At 39.3% G+C, this 19,287-nt stretch overlaps 1 protein-coding gene across 4 annotated transcripts in view; it reads right to left on the bottom strand.

The window, feature by feature from the left end:
- LOC105499489 (neurolysin) overlaps nt 1–19,287 on the bottom strand; it is a 103,845-nt gene that overhangs the window by 63,027 nt on the left and 21,531 nt on the right. The window contains exons 2-5 of one of the 4 annotated variants that reach the window (XM_071098859.1): nt 15,424–16,193; nt 13,559–13,731; nt 7,134–7,393; nt 2,892–3,040 (exon numbers count right to left, since the gene is read on the bottom strand). In XM_071098859.1, coding sequence (XP_070954960.1) covers nt 2,892–3,040; nt 7,134–7,365 — 381 coding nt within the window. In that variant the 5' untranslated portion in view covers nt 7,366–7,393; nt 13,559–13,731; nt 15,424–16,193. Of the gene's footprint in view, nt 1–2,891; nt 3,041–7,133; nt 7,394–13,558; nt 13,732–13,765; nt 13,776–15,423; nt 16,194–19,287 lie in introns of all 4 variants that reach the window. The other 3 variants (XM_011772078.3, XM_011772080.2, XM_011772076.2) reach the window with 3 other exon arrangements.

Here is a 19,287-nt window from a genome sequence, read left to right on the forward strand (position 1 = left end):
TTTGCATATGCATATCAAGGCATAGCACTTTCCTTAAACTTATTCATGTCACAGAGATCTTTATTCATATGTCTTACTGCTGACCTTCTCCCTATGATGATCCTATTATCCTGCTACTTCCCTTTTTTCTAAGATGGTAAAGGTAATTATCGATAAATACTAAGGGAACTCAGAGACCGGTGCCGGCGTGGGTCCTCTGTATGCTGAGCGCCAGTCCCCTGGGCCCACTTTTTCTTTCTCTATACTTTGTCTCTGTGTCTCATTTCTTTTCTCAAGTGTCTCGTTCCACCTAACGAGAAACGCCCACAGGTGTGGAGGGGCAGGCCACCCCTTCATGAGTTCATGCTGGAATGAATTAAGACTATCAGGGACTGTTGGGGAGGCATGATTGGTTTTGAAATGTGAAAAGAACATGAGATTTGGGAGGGGATGGGGGCGCAATGATAGTTTGGCTGTGTCCCCACCCAAATCTCATCTCAAATTGTAATCCAAATTGTAATTCCCACATGTCAAGGGAGGGAGCTGGTGGGAAGTGAATGGATCATGGAGTGGTTTCCCCTATGCTGTTCTCGTGATGGTGAGTGAGTCCTTACGAAATCTGATTGCTTGATAAGTGCCTGGTGCTTCCCCTGCGCTCTCTCTCCAGATACCATGTAAGACATGCCTTGCTTCCCCTTCGCCTTCTGCCATTACTATAAGTTCCTAAGGCCTCCCAGCCAAGTGGAACTGTGAGTCAATTAAGTCTCTTTCTTTATAAATTACCCAGTCTCAGGTACTCTTTATAGCCGTGTGAAAATGGACAAATACAGATACCCCTGAGACTACATGAATAACGACAGATGCCTGATTAGTTCCTACCTGCTTCAACCCTAGTCACCACTGCCTGAAACCACACGTCAGACCCCAAGTCAGAACTGTCCAACTAATTCGTTTCTGAATTCTTGATCCACAGAAAGTGTGAGAGAAAAGAAAATGATTGTTGCTATTTCAGGTCACTAAATTTTGAGGTAATATGTTATGCATCAATAGGTAACTGGAGCCCTTATTGCATGAAGAATTATGAAAAGTAATTTCACTTTGCTATGTATTAATTTTAAGTGGAAAACAGAACTAAAATAACATTTTATATCCAATTGGGATAATATATTTGATTATTATATACATTATTGGTATCTTGGGAATATTATTCAGAGCATCCTAATTTTAGTAGAGCAGGCCTGAAATTGCTGACATCACATAAATTTAAGATCCTCTTTATCCAGCTTAATGAGGCCTTTATGTGTGGATTTTTTTTTTTCTTTCTGAGACATGGTCTCACTCTGTGACTCAGGCTGGAGTACAGTGGCACAACCACTGCTCAGTGCAGTCTCAACCTCCTGGGCACAAGCAATCCTCCCACCTCAGCCTCCCGAGTAGCTGGGACTACAGGCACTCACCACCATTCCCAGCTAATTTTTCTATTTTTAATTAATTAATTAATTTGTATTTTTTTTAGATGAAGTTTTGCTCTTGTTGCCCAGGCTGGAGCCCAATGGCATGGTCTCGGCTCACTGCAACCTCTGCCTCCTGGGTTCAAGTAATTCTACTGCCTCAGCCTCCTGAGTAGCTGGGAATACAGGTGCTTGCCACCACGCCCGGCTGATTTTCGTGTTTTTAGTAGAGACAGAGTTTCACCATGTTGGCCAGGCTGGTCTCAAATATATGAAATTTAAAAGTACTCTATGACAAAGAATCTAAAGTGACAAACCTTTCATACCTTGGTAACATTCATAAGATCACAGAATGTGAAATAAAAAACATTATTTCAAATGAGAACTTAGAAATCATGATGAAAATAGGATGAATCAAAGGAAACTAGAAATTCTAGGAAAAAATCCAAATTACATCAAAAAATACAGAACAAGAAAGAAAAGTAATTTGGGGATGAAATAAAATGGGGATACTAAAAAGGCCATGATTCAAATCACATAGAATAACTGCGGTCAAAAGGAGCAAGAAGAACAATTTAGCTAATTAAGAATAATCATAAAGTTATTTTCATAAGTTACTTTCATCAGTTATTATGAATTATATGATTATCAATTACAGGATGAAAAATGCACGTTTGACATGAGAAAATAAACAGGATATATACCTTATATGTCTAAATCTTGATTACACATTGTATAATGAGTTACAAATTAAAATGCCATTTAATTTAAAATATTTCAACTCTTGTCATGGTCTGCTAAAAAGGAAAAAAAGAATTGGGATTCTGCAGAAAGAAACATGCAAAATTAAACACACACACAAAAAATGCCTGGAATTTTAAAACTCTTTTTTTTCCAAACAAATTGCTGAAGTGTCATGAAAATAAACATTGAAAGCAAGGCATGATGAAACTGCTAGGAGGCAAATCAACACTGGTGAAAAGATCAAATACACTTGGGCAGACCCACCTAGAACATTTATCCATAATTTCTGCAAGTCTTCAAAAATGTAAGGATGACAGACAGCAATGACTGGCATACAGCATCAACAGTATGTCATCAATATTATGGTTCCCAAACCACAAGAGATTTAAGATAAACAACTTGATTCCATTTGCTTCTAATTGATTTGGTCTAAGATAACCCTTACATGCAACCATTAAGTTCATAATGTCGTTAAAAAGCCTTAACTTTACAGATGTTCCCTCTTCTACATTTGGTCTTTAATTGAATGGAATTAGCAGCTCAACATAATCTCAACGATACAATTAACATTATGTAATACTATATAATGCCCATTATGGTATTATAATCATTGGAAACAAAATCTAAGAAAATCCAATCAGTATGTTTTATTGATGATTGAAGGTTCTTTTTTGTTGTAGTTTTCCCCTCTTTAAAGGGATTTATAATACCACTTACCTGCAAACGAACAATTCTCTCAAATATATCTCCTCTCATGCTCATCTCAATATCAAAACGAGAAAGTCTTTTGTCTGCTTCTGTACTTGCTGCTCGTACTTCTTTGTCAGAGGATACATGCTGGGGAAAGTCTAGCATGGTCCTTTCCACTGCGGATGGAGACCAAAATATTACCACACAACAGGACTTGCCAAATCAGTATTAAGCCAAATACCTCATACCCAGTGAATTCTCATGCCAATAAAAGTTTTTTTAAAATTTTATTTTATACTTTCTATAAAGGCTCCTAAGGCTACCAAGAAAAAGCATCTAGTGCAGGACTTGGCTGTTCCAGTTGGCATCATTAAGAACGGTAAGGATGTGAGCTGAGCACTTATCGAAGTACACTGGGGTATAATTTTTTTTTTTTTTTTTGAGACAGGGTCTTGCTTTGTCGCCCAGGCTTTGTCGCCCAGGCTGGAGTGCAGTGGTGCAATCACAACTCACTACAGCCTTAACTTGCCAGGCTCAAGCAACCCTCCTGCCTCAGCACCCTCCTTCCCCAACACCACTGAGTGTCTGGGACCACAGACATTCAGTTAATTTTTGTATTTTTTGTAGAGATGGGGTTTTGCCATATTTCCCAGGCTGGTCTCCAACTCCTGGGCTAAAGTGATCCTCCCACCTCAGCCTCCTAAAGTATTAGGATTATAGGCGTGAACCACTGCATCTGGCCTGAGGGTATAATTTATCAACTGGGAATGTAGGAAGAGAAAGACACAGTTCCTATACTGAGGCATCTTAGGATCTGGGATGGGGAAAGGGTACATAAAAAGATAAAGACTCCATAGAAAATCTAATCAAAGCAATGGACCCTACCCCAAATGCACACATACACAAAAACATTCAAAATTCCAGATAATTTCAAAGGATTCCCAGAAATCTAAGTGGACACATCCAGTAAGTAGCTAGACATTGGAGACATTCCTGTTAAATAACAATGATAATTTCGTTTGGTTTGATCTTCACATATTTAAGTTGGTTCTTGGGTTTTTCATCAATTTCTATTTTGACTTTAATTGGGTAAAAATCTCTGATGTCAGTGAAATAACCAATACTATACAACAAAAATAAGTATGGGTTTATAGTGATGGTTGTGCTATGCTGTGAAAATAAGTGAATTTTTATTTGATTAACTTCAGTATTGTGAAGGTATTATAAACAGTAAAATTTCCATATGATCTCTAGGAGACCGTAGAGCTATCCTTTATACAGCAAGAAATTATACAGTTAAAAAAACTGCCTCACTCATATCAGTCCTCTTAAAACATTGTTACAAATAAAGCTATTAGAAATACTTGCCACAAATACCAGAATAAATCCATAAGGTATATTTTTGAAATATCAAATTATGAAATTATACTTTTAGGATTTAATATATAATTTTATGTCTGTTGGTTAAGGAAAGAATGGAATAGAAAATTTTGAAATTTAATACAGCACTTATTTAAGTGATAATGGTTAACTACATGGTTGCAATATGTTTACTTTTAAAAATTAGTTATAAAATGGTGGCTCATGCCTATAATCCCAGCACTTTGGGAGGCTGAGGTAGGTGGATCACCTGGAGTCAGGAGTTTGAGACCAGCCTGGCCAACATGGTGAAACCCTGTCTCTACTAAAAGTACAAAATGAGCAGAGCGTGGTGGTGCATGCCTGTAATCCCAGCTACTAGGGAGGCTGAGGCAGGAGAATTGATTGAACCTGGGAGGTGGAGGTTGCAGTGAGCCAAGATTGTGCGACTGCACTCCAGCCTGGGCAACAGGAGTGAAACTCCGTCTCAAAAAATAAATAAATAAAATAAATAAAATAAAATAAAATAAATTAGCTATAAAATGTATTAAGAAGGAATAAAAATTGCTCAAAAACTTATATAAGCAACATCAAATGCAGGAGCCTACAATTAGAAACATATTCTTAAACAAAGATGCTGAAAGCCATTTCCTTCCTTACTTTGCCACAAAGACCTGGAACCAGATTTATGCTCTCACTGCCAAACTATAGACAATGCTGATGCCCAGTGCCTGACACTAGACAAACAAGGTTTCAACAGCTACTGTGAGAGGCATAAAGGACTCAGAGAATATGCCCAGATAAGAGAAAGTTAGTTTTTAAAAAATCTATTCCCAAGCTCACAATTTTCAATAATTAACCCATAAAAATAAATTTATAGAGGAGCAAGAACAAATATCACAAACTTGAAAGTATGCTGAAAAGATCTATTATTGAGAGAAAAACAATTTAAAGTAATTATTTTTAAAAGATTTTGTTTGAGCCAGTCATAGTGGCTCACATCTGTAAGCCCAGGGCTTTGGGAGCCAAGGCAGAAGGATCACCGGAGACAAGGAGTGGGCAACATACATGAGACAATCCTGGACAACATAGTGAAACCCCATCTCCACACAAAATGTAAAAATTAGCTGGGCATGGTGGAACAGGCCTGCAGTGTCAGCTACTCAGGAAGCTGAGGCAGGAGGATCTCTTGAGCCCAAGAGTTCGAGGCTGCAGTGAGCTAGGATTGTGCCATAGCACTCCAGCCTGGGTGACAGAGTGAGACTTTGTCTCAAATGCCTAAGTTATGGGTTGCTATACCATCTTGGCCACAAGTGACTGAAGAAGTGAGCACCTGAACCAAGGACAAACCACATCCATGATGGTACACGCACATGAAGTCGCCAGCTGGAAAAGCTCTGCTGAATAGGGACTAACTCTATCCCTTTGACTGTGACTAATGAAGACAATCAGAGCCTTTTATTCAGGAGTTTAAATTCAAGACGTGTAATAAGATTGAGAAGCCATTAATGAAGGTGAAGCAGTTGCTGGTAGGAGCAGAAACTGAAACAAATGCTGAGATAAGAGAAAACAGCCAAGTCCTTTTTACAGTGAAACATAGAGAATGAAGGGATAGTGGGGAAGGAGATGACCACGTCACTAGGGCTATGCTGGATTCTGACAATCTTTCAAATTACAAAATGCACACGAATGTTTACGATCACCAGTTCTGCAGCTATCTTATATTCTCTTATGAAACCTGGATATACAGCCAAGATTATCTGTCATAATCATTCTACAAAATATGTCCAACCCTTAGAGGTAACCAAAGGGAATCTTCATTCCTTATAACGTGAAGGGTCTAATATGTTATAAAAATAATGTATGTCAGGGCAGAAAATAGAGAAATACATAAAGAGGAAAGTAAAAATTAGCTATAAACCCATCACCTGATACATTAAACATTCTGATGATTAATCTTATGTGTTAACTTGGAGGGTGTTTTTGATGAGATTAACATTAGAGTGATGAGCCTGAGTAAAGTAGACTGCCCTCTATAATGTGGTGGCCAATATCCAATCAGTTTAGGGCCTAAAAGACTCCCTGAACAAGGGAGAATCCTCCTGCAGTCCCCAGACTTCGGCACTACTGGCTCTTCTGGGCCTCTAGGCTACTGGCCTTTGGACTGGAGCTGGAACATCAGCTCTCTTGGGTCTCAAGCCTACCAGCCCACACTGAGATTCTGGACTTTCCAGACGCCTTAATCATGTAAGCCAATTCCCTATAATCAATCTATCAATCGATCTCTCTCTTCCCACACATACACATATTTACATATATATACTTACACACACACGCGCACACACACACACCCTATAGGTTCAATTTCTCTGGAGAATCCTAACAAAACCGTTGATAAAATTTGTTTATTTTCTTCCAGTTCTTCTGTGTCCTTTTCCCCGTGTCATTAAACACTGCCTGTAAACCATGATTTTAATGATTATACAGCATTCCAGAGGATGGATGTTTTATAATTTATTTATCTAATCTATTGGATGACACTTGGGAATTGTTTCTAAGCCTATGATATGACAAGAATACCTACTTATACATAAATTGATACATGAATTTTCCATATATATGATTATTTTCCTAGAATAAATGTCTAGGTATGGAATTAATGGGAAAGGGTATGAATATCTTAAAAGTTCTGACACGTTGCCAAAATGCTTTCCAGAAAGCAGTGTAATCAGTGTACATTTTATAGCACCTTTGCCAACATAAACAATTTTAAAATCTTACATAATTAACTTTTAAGCAATTATGTAAAAATCAATGCTTGTAAAACTGAAAAACTGAAAGAGAGAAAGCATGAAATGATTTAAGATGTCCACAAAGTGGAACACTGATAAGCTTCTGCATCTGACCTACCTATATACTTTACTTCTATATCTGCCAGTGCCTGCAGACAGTTCTCGTAAGTTACTTCCTCAATACCGAGCATTCCAACAGCATCATACACCTGTTTGGTCTGCACAATGAGCTCCTCAGTTCTTGTTTTAATTTGCTCTGGTGAAAGATCCCATCTTAAAACATTTCTGCCAGCCACAGTATAGGAAGACATTGCCTGAAGAGAAGACATCACTTCTCTTCCTAATGTCATTCTGAGTAAATTCCTGGAACCACCAACTCTAAAAAGAATCAGAAAAAGAATAAGAATTAGGGATTTCGGTTGGTTCAAAGTCAACATATGAATGTGCATTATAAAATTAAATTTTAAATTAAAAATAACTTTTTTTTAAAAAAAACAAGCAAATATTTTCAGGTGAACACATATGCACAAAACTAAGTAACTTGTATTTTCTATTTTTCTTGCATAATTACATAGTTTTAATGAAATTTGTATAATTCAAACACTGAATTGTTTGTGTAATTAAATCATATAGAAAAATAAAGTCAGGTGTTGAAGCTATAATAATTTTCCTTCATAAATTAAATCAGTAATCTTCCATCTCTTTTTTTAAGACAGGGTCTCATTCTGTTGTCCACGATGGAGGGCAGTGACGTGATCATAGTTCACTGCAGCCTTGACTTCATCGGCTCAAGTGTTCCTCCAACCCCAACCTCCCAAATAGCTGAAACTACAGGGACACACCACCATACCCAGCTAATTTTTAAAAATTATTTGTAGAGATGAGGTCTCCCCGTATTGCCCAGGCTGGTTTTGAACTCCTGAGCTCAAGCAATCCTCCTGCCCCGGCCTCACAAAGTACTGGGATTACAGGTGTGAGCCACTGCACCTGGCCAGTATCTTTTTTATTTTAATATTTTTCCAGTGCTAACTTCCACCTACTATGTACATAGGCTCAAAAAAACCTTGCAAGTTTAGCAAGGAAACATTAAAAATGTCTCTTCCTATACTGAACATCAGTTTTTTTAACCAAAATTTCATGTAAATTAAGAATGACAATTTGAATTTAAGACTTGAAAAATAAACTCTGGGATAGCTATGGCATTATCCTAAAAGAAAAAAAGAAAAAAGAAATTGTTAAGAATAATGATATCAGTCTTTACTCCCTTAAGACATTCAAACTAGTAATACTGATGCCATGTTTCTCTATCTCTATACACATGCACATATATACATAAATGTAAGTATATATAATTTTAGGGCTTATAAATAAAAATGTTATATTTAGTAGCTAACATTTATTGTCTGTTCAGGCACGGTTCAAAATACTTCCCATGCAGTAACTCACTCAGTCATCCAACAACCCTCTAAGTTATATACTGTGGTTAGTCTTGTTTTACTGAAGAGAAAACTAAAACACAGAGAAGTTAAGTAGCTTCCCTAAAGCCATGCAGCTAGTTGTAGGGTCACAGGTAGGATTAAAAGCCAGGCAGTATGGATCCAGAACCCATATTCTTAACCACTATGCTAAGCTTCATTTCTATTATCTTACAGGACCCCGAAACAACCTTATAAGGTAGGTAGGGCATTATTGTATTCTCTTCTAATGAAGCAACTGAAGCCTCAGAGAGACTAAGTGACTTGTTTAAAGTCATTCATCCAGCTAATACTTATGAGCATGTACTGTATCCAGTTCATGACAGACGATGGGGATAAATGGCAAATTGTCTTAGACCCTGACATTCTAACATAGTAGAAAGGACAAACGGATAAACATGCAATTATACTACACTGAGATGAGTGTTATGACAAGGGTAAGCAGAGAGAACTCCAAAAGAAGGGAACTCCATTCTGGTCTTGGGGCAGGGCGAATGTGTCAAGAAAGATTTTCTAGAAAGAGCAACTAGCAAACCAACATTTGAACAATGTGTAGGAATTATCAAAGGTAATGCCATAAGGGGAAAGAAGGCTGAAAAGGTAAGTAGAGACATTTAGCAAATGAAGAGCCTTGGGAATCATCAGAACCTCTAACCTTGGCCAGGCATCGTGGCTCATGCCTATAATTCCAACATTTTGAGAGGCTGAGGCAGGCAGATTGCTTAAGGTCCAGGGTTCAAGACCAGCCTGGGCAAAATAGTGAAACATTGTCTACACGAAACATTAAAACAACATTAAAACAACAATGACAACAACAAAAAACTCCCCCAAACATCTAATCTTATTCTGAAGGCAATTCGAGAGCCATAGAAGGGTTTTAATCAGGTGAGAGATACCAGATTTGTGTTTTAGAGAAATCGCTCAAATTATGAGTTGAAAGGTTGGTAAAAGAGATCATTCAAGAGAGAAGTTGTTCTTGGGGCTGTAATTGGGGCTCATGATTAAAGTATACAAAACTAGGAAATAGGGGGAATTGGAATGATTTAAAATATATTCAGGAGTTGGACTCAATAGGACTTGGTACTGAATGGATGGAGGTGGTGGAGGTGAGAGAGTCAAGAGAGTCAAGGGAAAGGAGGCTTTTTGGGGGAAAAAAGAGAAACTCAATTTTGGACATGCCAAGTTTGAAGTGGCTACAGAACATGTAAGAGGAATTCATTAATATTAAGTGGTAATCGTATTTATAGGAGTACCCAAGGGAGTTGCAGAGAAGAGAAAAGTATTGGGGCCCTAACTCTAAATATGATCACTGAGGTAGAAGGAACATTAGGCCAAGATGGGTTCTAGGAAGTTGTGACAAGTAAGCAGTGAAAACAGCACCAAACATACAGATGTTGAGAAAAACTGAAAAGTCTTTGTTGAATACAGCAGCAGAATGCCATTCACGACTCTGGCTAAAGCAGTGTCAGGGGAGCAGCAGGGGTATAGGTCTGACTACTATGATGGAGGAATAAGGAAGAGGTGAAGAACTGGAGACAGTGTGCATCTAGGCAATTCTCTGTGGATTTGGCCACAGAAAGAAGAAGAGCTAATGCAGTGTAGCTGAAAGAGGTTGAGACACAGAATAGATACATTTTTCACATAGGAGAGACCTAAATACTGACCTCCTCATCTTTACTCTCCACAAGAACTCATGTCCACATACTAGTTGATGCTTACAACTTGAGGCTGCCAGGCTATTTCTAATACATTTTCACATTTCTTCTTCCACCAGTTGAGTTACATACTAACTAACGGTTAAGCCTGTTGTTCCAAAACCTGTTTATGCCTGTTATGCTTATTTTCATGTAATTTAAATATTTGACTGATTAAATGTATACGAAATTTAAAAACTTATTTCTGGGATACGTAAAAGGTTTCAGAAATACTTTAAAAAAGAGAGTTACAAAAAAATTCAACTCCCACAAAAAACTTGTCCTTATGAAAGATTGGGAAAGGAACTGTGACAATTCAGAAGGCTTCTGAATTCATACTACTTATATGTTTCTTTTTCTTTTTTTTTTTTTTTTTTGAGACGGAGTCTCACGCTGTTGCCCAGGCTGGAGTGCAGTGGCGCGATCTCGGCTCACTGCAAGCTCCGCCTCCTGGGTTCACGCCATTCTCCTGCCTCAGCCTCCGGAGTAGCTAGGACTACAGGCGCCCGCCACCGCGCCCGGCTAACTTTTTGTATTTTTAGTAGAGACGGGGTTTCACTGTGGTCTCGATCTCCTGACCTTGTGATCCGCCCGCCTCGGCCTCCCAAAGTGCTGGGATTACAGGCTTGAGCCACCGCGCCCGGCCTACTTATATGTTTCTTATACTCATGTTCCACTTTCGAGAAGCTGAAACTGGAAATCAAAGATGATGCATTATAGGTGTAGTTTATACAAGGACAGTAAGAAATGCCAATCAAATCATTTATAGTTAACAAAAGGCCTTGGTTTTAGATAAAAAGATTTGGGAATAAATATGTTTTAAATTTGCACAAAATATTTAAGAAATTTATCATAGTTATGATACTACTTGAAACCACCTTTTTTTTCAATTACATTATTAAGGTATTTAGAGAGACTGAGCTCCCTACAGAGATAGGAAGAAATGGAATATAAAACATGATCAATGTTTTAGACAGAAAAACTATAGTCTCAGTAAAATCAATAAAACAGTAAAATGGGAGTAGTCAGGTTATAGTAAAAATGTGAGATATCTGAATTTAAGACCTCAAGGATTAAGCAGTTTCTCTGCAAGAGTGTAAAGAAACAAGAGTCTAGTTTGGATAAATTGCCTATGTGAACACTGGAGTTAGCAGACTGATGGTGGATCCTGGGAGGAGAAAGGAAGACTGAACCAGGAACCCGAGTACCTGAAGAAGGAACTCCCAGCTGACTGGGGGAGACAACATGAGCAGGATATAAAATGGGAAAACCAGATCATGAGCTTCAAAGGTGTTTTTACACAATGAAGAAGTGCTGGACATCACAGTGGTTGCAGGGGGGCCTCTGGGGGAAAAGATACTGATCTTTCCTCCTTACTTTGTGGTATGGGGTGTGGGAGGAAGAGGGATGCATGGGAAATATTTTTGTCAGGGTTCAGTGGATTTTAGAAAAGGTCAGGAAGAGAAGCGAAGATCCAGGGAAGAGTATGAAAAAGTGGAGGAGTTGATTTACCATAGGACAAGGGTTCCAGAAATAACAATGGAGAAGTCAGTGCAGTAGATGGTTAGATACAAATTGGTTATCTAGCCATTAACCTCTTCCCCTACCTAATTATATGCACATCTTCCTCTCAACACTCATACACCCCCAACACAGTTCATGTTCTTTGAAGGTAGCTGTCCCTGCCCTCAGTACTCTTGCTTGGAATGCTGTGAGAGAAGGGGGTCTCATTCCCACTAAGTGTCAGTACACTTGTGTCCTTGATTGCAGCTGGCAGCCATCCTATGAGAATGAGCAGAATCTGATTTATGATAAAACAGACACTTTGAATGGCAGAATAAAGGAAGGAAACCAAATATTTAAAGACACCATAGAGCCCATAGATCAACTAATTGTAAAGCCTGACCGTTCCAGTCACGAGTCAGTAAGTCCCCTCTATGGTGAAATCAGTTAGAATGGGGTTTTATATTATTTGCCTCATATAGGATTCTACTGATAAAGGAGTAAGTATAGGGAGAAACCAACAGTATGGAGGTCAGAGTACAAGAAATGGCAGATGAGTAGAGGGTCTTACATACTTGGTGTTGGTGCAAAATAATAAAGATGTGAAGTTCAGGATTTATACAGTTGGCTGAAAATTTCCAAAATAATTATTTCTGCCAACAGACGCCACTAAGAAAGAGTCAGTCATGGCCATGACAGGCTGTACTGTCAAGGAAGTCCCAGCATAGGTAAAAAAGCTGGCCCTGAGATGACTGAGTTACAGGAATATTAAAGAGAAGAACGACGACGAAAACATAGGACGTATCCATCTTAATACCCTGTTCTTTTCACCACTCCTCTTAGTATAAACCAGTGACTACAGATAAATTTCTATTAATACTCAGGTTTCTTTTTTTTGGAGAGAGAGTCTCACTCTATCGCCCAGGCTGGAATACAATGGCGTAATCTCAGCTCATTGCAACCTCCACCTCCCAGGTTAAAGCGATTCTCGTGCCTCAGCCTTCTGAGTAGCTGGAATTACAAGCTTGTGTTACCATGCCTGGCTAGTTTTTTGTATTTTTATTAGAGACGGGGTTTCACCATGTTGGCCAGGCTGGTCCTGAACTCCTAACCTGAAGTGATCCGCCCTCCTTGGCCTTCCAATGTGTTGAGATTATAGGCATGAGCCATCGTGCCTAGCCTATTACACAGTTTTAAAAGAAAATTACTTCAAGCATTTCACTGATAAGATGACCTTCATTGGTTTTCATCTATTTCCTAACATTTACTGGAAGGTTGAGTGGTCATAGCATATCTGATTGTTAAGTTTTATTTTGTTTTTAATTGACACATAATAATTGTACATCTTTATGGGTACAGTGCAATGTTTCAATACATGTGTACATTGTGTAATGATCAAACCAGGTTAATTAGCATAACTATCACCTCAAACACTTGTCATTTATTTGTAGTGGGAAAGTTAAACTGATAAAGATGTCAATACCTCCACCTTGGCTGGACACATATACGTTTTATAGTTTCCAAGGCAGCTAGTGAAAAGCTATTTCTCCCTTAATGTAATACTATTCCCTGAACCTGGAAGGGCTAAAAAGACAGAAACAAATGTTAGAAATCATGATGTCATGAGTCAACTAAATATATTAAAATTTTTATCTTAATACTTTTTTTCCTCACCTTCTGGGATTTTACCTTAATTCTTTTCAGGATTCATAATTCTTGTTACCAAAGAAAAGGAATGGTGACAGGGGAATGCCTTATACTTCTAACTAAAACATTTTGATCTACTGAGTACTTCATCTCTGCTTTTCCTCTCCCATCTTCATTTTGCGGAGCATCCCTCTTCTTCCCCTTTGTTACATTTTCAAGCTCACCCAATGCTTTAGATGCTGGTACATTGATCTCGTCTTCCCCTTCCGTGCCTCTACAGTACTGGAAAGAACTGCACCCGGGTGGGAAAACCAGTGCACCTGTAGTCATCCAGCAGCTGCGCTTGTATTCTTGAGAATCTGGTGAAGATTTTTCTCTGACTTTTTGCAGCTGAGAGCTATATAAGTCAAAAGCAGACAACCGGCATGAGCCCGTCTTTTCCTACAGCAGTTATTATGTCTAGTAATTTGAAAATGAAAAAGTAGATCAAATCTGAGATTCCAGTTGTCTAATTAAACACTATATATTTTTTTACTACTACAAAATTCCAGGCTCTTTATTATTTCTGTTTCAATCATCATACCTTCTTCATCATCTCCTCTGTTTTCAAAGCACTTTTCAAAACATGACCTTTGTGAATTTTTTTTTTTTTGAAACAGGGTCTCACTCTCTCACCCAGGCGAGAGTCCAGGTGACGTGATCATGGCTCACTGTAGCCTCAACCTTCCAGGGTCAGGTGATCCTCTTACCTGAGCCTTCCAAGTAGCTGGGACTATAGGTGTGCATGACACCTAGCTAATTTTTTGTACTTTTTGTAGAGATGTGGTTTTGCCATGTTGCCCAGGCTGGTCTTGAACTCCTAAGCTCAAGCGATCCTTCCACCTCAGCTTCCCAAAGTGTTGGGATGACAAGCATGAGTCACTGCAACAGGCTAACCCTGTGAAATTTCTAACCAAGAAATAATACAGAATACCATACTAGAATTGACAGGAAGGTGCATTTGCTAGCACTGTAATCTCCTGTGTCCAAAATAATATAATAATAATAATAGTGTTTAGGCAAAGGAAGAAAGCTGGATAAATTTTGACAGAGATCATCAGGTTACAGAATTTCATTTGGACAAATGAGTATGCCATAGTTATTCTGAGTTAATTATTGCCTTGAGACTTTTGTAAAATATTTTATGGAATGTACTTTCAGAAATGTTGATTTATGGGGTTCATTTTCTTTTGAAGCATAGTTTGAAGTCCTCTACTTCCTCTCATCAAGGCTTTCACCATTCCAGTTCACCCAGATCTGAGCTTGTACCACCTTTCATCTGTGCCATTCATTTTAGACATTTAAATTACTGTCATCACCTATTCAATTAGTTTGTTTTATATTCTAAATGAAACTAGGACTTTCTCAAGCACAATGGCCATTGTACATTTCTTTCATCACAAACTCCCACCCCAATGCACTGCACACTGATGAGCAGACAGATGTTCATTATACACTTGAAACAAGATGGGACAAATATGGCAAAAACATTAAAGCAACACCATCTTCCCTAATCATCACAAGTAAACATTCATACAGGGAAACATGTTTTATTAGAGCCAGGGCTATGGTGAAACTATATTATGTAACATTTTACAACTTCTACCTCCTACCAATTTACATTTTTTCCATCCCTTTCCCTGTCACCATGTCACTGTGTTGTACTACATGGTTGGCAGGACATTTCCAGAAATTTGTGCCAATTCTTTGAAACACTTGGCAAATATTCCTAGTATTTGCTTTGCAACTAATGTTTCTCTACAAACTGCTCTTGAGGTCTGCATTAAATCAATCCCCCCTCAAGACTGGAATTCCTGTATAAGTTTAATTATTTCTCTTGTGTAGCTATTACATCAGAAACACTCTAACCCTGATTTCTACTATTCACAAAGTTGTCTTTCTAGCCACTGTTTTGACTAAATCACCCCTCTCCTCACAACTTCTCAGGCCATAGCTCAAGTCCAGGGTCCTTTCATCAGAGCATATAGGACTCCTTTATTTCTGATTTCTGCAATGCCAAAGCCCAGCTACATACCTCACTGAGGCTTACCTGTTTCTCTTTTTCTTTCTCCTTCCTTCTTTTCTTTCTTCTTTCCTTGTTTCTCTTTTTTTTTCTGTATTTCTCTCTCTCTTTCGCTTTACTTTTTTAAAAGACAAGGTCTCACTCTGTTGCCCAGGCTGGAGAGTAGTGGTGCAGTCATAGCTCACTGTAAACTAGACCTCCTGGACTCAAGCAATCCTCCTGCTTCAGCCTTCCAAGTAACTGGTACTACAGGCATGTGCCACCACACCCAGCTAATTTTTAAATTTTTAATAGAGATGGAGTCTTGCTATGTTGCCCATAGTGAGCAACTCCTGGGCTCAAGCAATCCACCCGCTTTGGCTCCCAAAGTGCTGAAATTACAGGCATGAGCCAATGCTCCTGGCCAACTTATCTATTTCTTCAGGTATTTAGTCCATTTCTTTCTTGAAGCCTTCAGCCAAGCAGCACATTATCCACCAGACCTGTGCAGTCCAACACAGCAGGCACATGTAGTTATTTAAATGAATTATGAGTAAATAAAATAAAAAATTCAGTTTCTCAGTTGTACCAGGCACATTTTAAATATCCAATAGCCACTTGTAGTAAGTGGGTACCACACTGGACAGCACAGATAATGTTTTCACCACTGCAGAAAGTTCGAATGGACAGCACCGACTGGACGATCTCATTCCTGAGATTCCACGTGACAGCACGTGTATGCCAAGCAGCCCTGCCTGTGCCCTTCCTCGGGTACCCTTTCTCCTTTCCACTCGCAAACCAGGTTCTAGGTGTCTTCTCTGGAAGGAAGAAAGGACAGAGAAACAGAGGAAGGGAGAACTCATTTACTGAGTAGCTCATGTGTGCAGGGAGTGTTAAAACACTCATCTAATTCTCACAACGTGGAGAAATAAGGAGTAAGCGCTACTTTCAAGAGCATAGTCTGGCAGAAAAGACTTTCAGTTCTTTCCATAGGGAGCAGGGCCAAGGGTACTGATAATATGATCAGAATATAAAAATGGTTTTTCCACAAGACTGTTTAAATTTCATGTCCTTATTATTTTACAAGTGAGAATTAATCTTATTCACTGACTGAGCTTACTAAGATAGAAGTCATAAAAGTTTACCTAAAGGTTTCTGATACAAGACCTTCAACACAGCAAATATTTGTGAACTTACTGCTTTCTCTCTGCTCTGTGTCCTTTCACAGCATACATTCTGCCACTGTCCCAAAGGATCGGCATCACCAGTTGGTGAAGCTCTCCCATCATGCCAGTCTCTTTCTCCGACACTCACCCCTCGCCCTACATCCTCAACCTTGTCACAGGGCACTGGCTTTTCCCCTTTGTCTTAACTGTAACCTGGATTCCTGGTGAATGCACTGCCTCTCCCATGCAGCGCACTCACATTCTCTCAAGTTCCTCACACTAGGAGGCCTTGACACAGGGTAAGCCTCTCCTTGATCCTCAAAAGGGTGTCCAAATCATTACTGCACTATAATTCTAATCCTCTGAGGCTACTGGCTTCCTGCTACATCCCTTATTAACTCTCTTTGTTGCTATCATCAACTAAACTCTTTGCCATTTTCTCACATTCACCAAAGAATTAGCTCTACAGTCCCTGTATTAGTCTATTTTTATACTGCTATGAAGAAATACCCAAGACTGGATAATGTATAAGGAAAAAGAGGTATAATGGACTCACAGTTTCACATGCCTGGGGAGGCCTCACAATCATAGCAGAAGGTGAAGGAGGAGCAAAGTCACATCTTACACGGTGGCAGGCAAGAGAGCGTGTGCAGGGAGCTGCCTTTTATGAAACCATCAGATCTCATGAGACTTATTCACTATCACAAGAACAGCACAGGAAAAATCCACCCCCAGATTCGATTACCTCCCATTGGGTTCCTCCCATGACACATGAGGATTATGGGAGCTATAATTCAAGATGAGATTTGGGTAGGGACACAGTCAAACCATTATCAGTCCCTGTCTAAAGTTTTATAATCATCCCAGGGAGACTCTAAGGGTGGGTGGACAAGGCTTACCACTCCCTTAACTTCAGTTTCTTTTCTTTTTCTCTCTCTTTTCTTTTTGGGACAGGGTCTCATTCTGTTGCTGAGGCTGGAGTGCAGTGGTGTGATTATAACTCACTGCGGCCTCAACTTCCTGGGCTTAAGCACTTGATCCTCCCATTTCCCTAATAGCTGGGACTACACGCATGCACCATCATGCCTGGCTAATTTAATTTTTGTAGAGATGGGGTTTCGCTATGTTGCCCAGGCTGGTCTCAAATTCCTGGGGTCAACAATTCTCCCACCTTGGTCTCCCAAAGTGCTGCAATTACAGGCATGAGCCACCGTGCCCAGCCAACGTCACTTCCTTAATCTATTTCACTCCAAGAACCTTTGTGTTTATTCTTCTTACCACCATTTGAAGATGCTCCTTGGAAATCATAAAGTCAGCTATTCCACTGCAATCACAACCTTCTATCTTTTCAGCTTCCATTTATCTACCCCCATGGTTCTTAGTTTTCCATCTCCCTTAGAACTCCAGTCCTTTAATCCCTCTATTTTCTCACTCTAACAGACCTCTCCCACAGCTCCACCCTCAGACCTGGATGACTGCTGTACTTTGTTTTTGTTTTTGAGACAGAGTCTTGCTCTGTTGCCCAGGCTGGAGTGCAGTGGCGGGATCTTGGCTCACTGCAACCTCCACCTCCTAGGTTCAAACAATTCTCCTGCCTCAGCCTCCCAAGTAGCTAGGATTACAGGCATGTGCCACCACCCTTCTTGGGCTTTTGTGATAATGATTCCTCTTTTCATTTGATGTCACTGGCTGTTCCCTCATGATTTTTATCATCAGCTGTCTTTTTTTAAGTTTTGTTTTTGTTTTTTAGCCCCTTCTCAGGATTCCTTAGGGCTCTTCAGGATTCAGTTCTATGGCCTCTTTTCTTTTCTTTACATCTTGCACACCATGCCTGTTCCATTTGTATGGCTACACATGTCACCTATAGCTAAAGAATTATAGATCTGTACCTCCAGCACAAATCTCCTGAATTCTAGACCCATATGACCAACTGCCTGCTGGGTAGCTCCACTTGGATGTCAATGGTCATCTTAAATACAGTATGTCTAAAATTAAATTGCTCATCTTCCTTGCCCCCAGAACCAAATCTGTCCTCCTCTTTTATTCCTTATCTCAGGGATGATCACCAGTATATACTCAGTTGTCCGAATCAGAAACCCAGGAGGTTCTTCCTGGATGCCTTCTAATCTATTCTGCAGATTGCCTGCAGAGTAATCATCCTAAAATGTAAATCTGATCATGACACTCCCTTTCAATGGCATGGTTCCCCAGTGACTTCAGGATCAAGTTCAAGCTACCTACTTCTGAATCTGCCCTAACTACCATGTTGGCTTTGTCAGTGCCATCCTTTTGCTCTTGTATCTAAGCTACAGACATAATGAACTACTTTCACATCTCCCTCTGTTAAGCTCTCCTCAGGCCTTTACCAAGAGTTTACATGCATGTTCTTATTTAATCCTCCCAATAAGCCCAGAGGAAGATATTAGCAATCCAATTTACTGGGTACAGAGAAGTAAAGTAGCTTGTTCAAGGTCACATAGCATTTGTGCAGCTGGGATTCAAACCCAAGCCTGACTCCAGAGCCCATACTCCTTTGTAGTTTTATTTATAAACTGAAAAGTATCCGAGGGCCCTTATTCTTTATTATCCTATACTGATGTTGCAACTCCCATCCCAGAAAAGGAAATCATCAAATTTTTCACCAATTGCACTTCTCTGATTTTGTACTTTGCTTTTAATGGGGAGAGAATAAGTGCATTAAAGCATAAATATTTATCTCACATGTCTGACTTGTTGTCTATACCAC

Source organism: Macaca nemestrina, chromosome 6 (genome assembly GCF_043159975.1).
Source record: "Macaca nemestrina isolate mMacNem1 chromosome 6, mMacNem.hap1, whole genome shotgun sequence".
Lineage (NCBI taxonomy): Eukaryota > Metazoa > Chordata > Mammalia > Primates > Cercopithecidae > Macaca > Macaca nemestrina.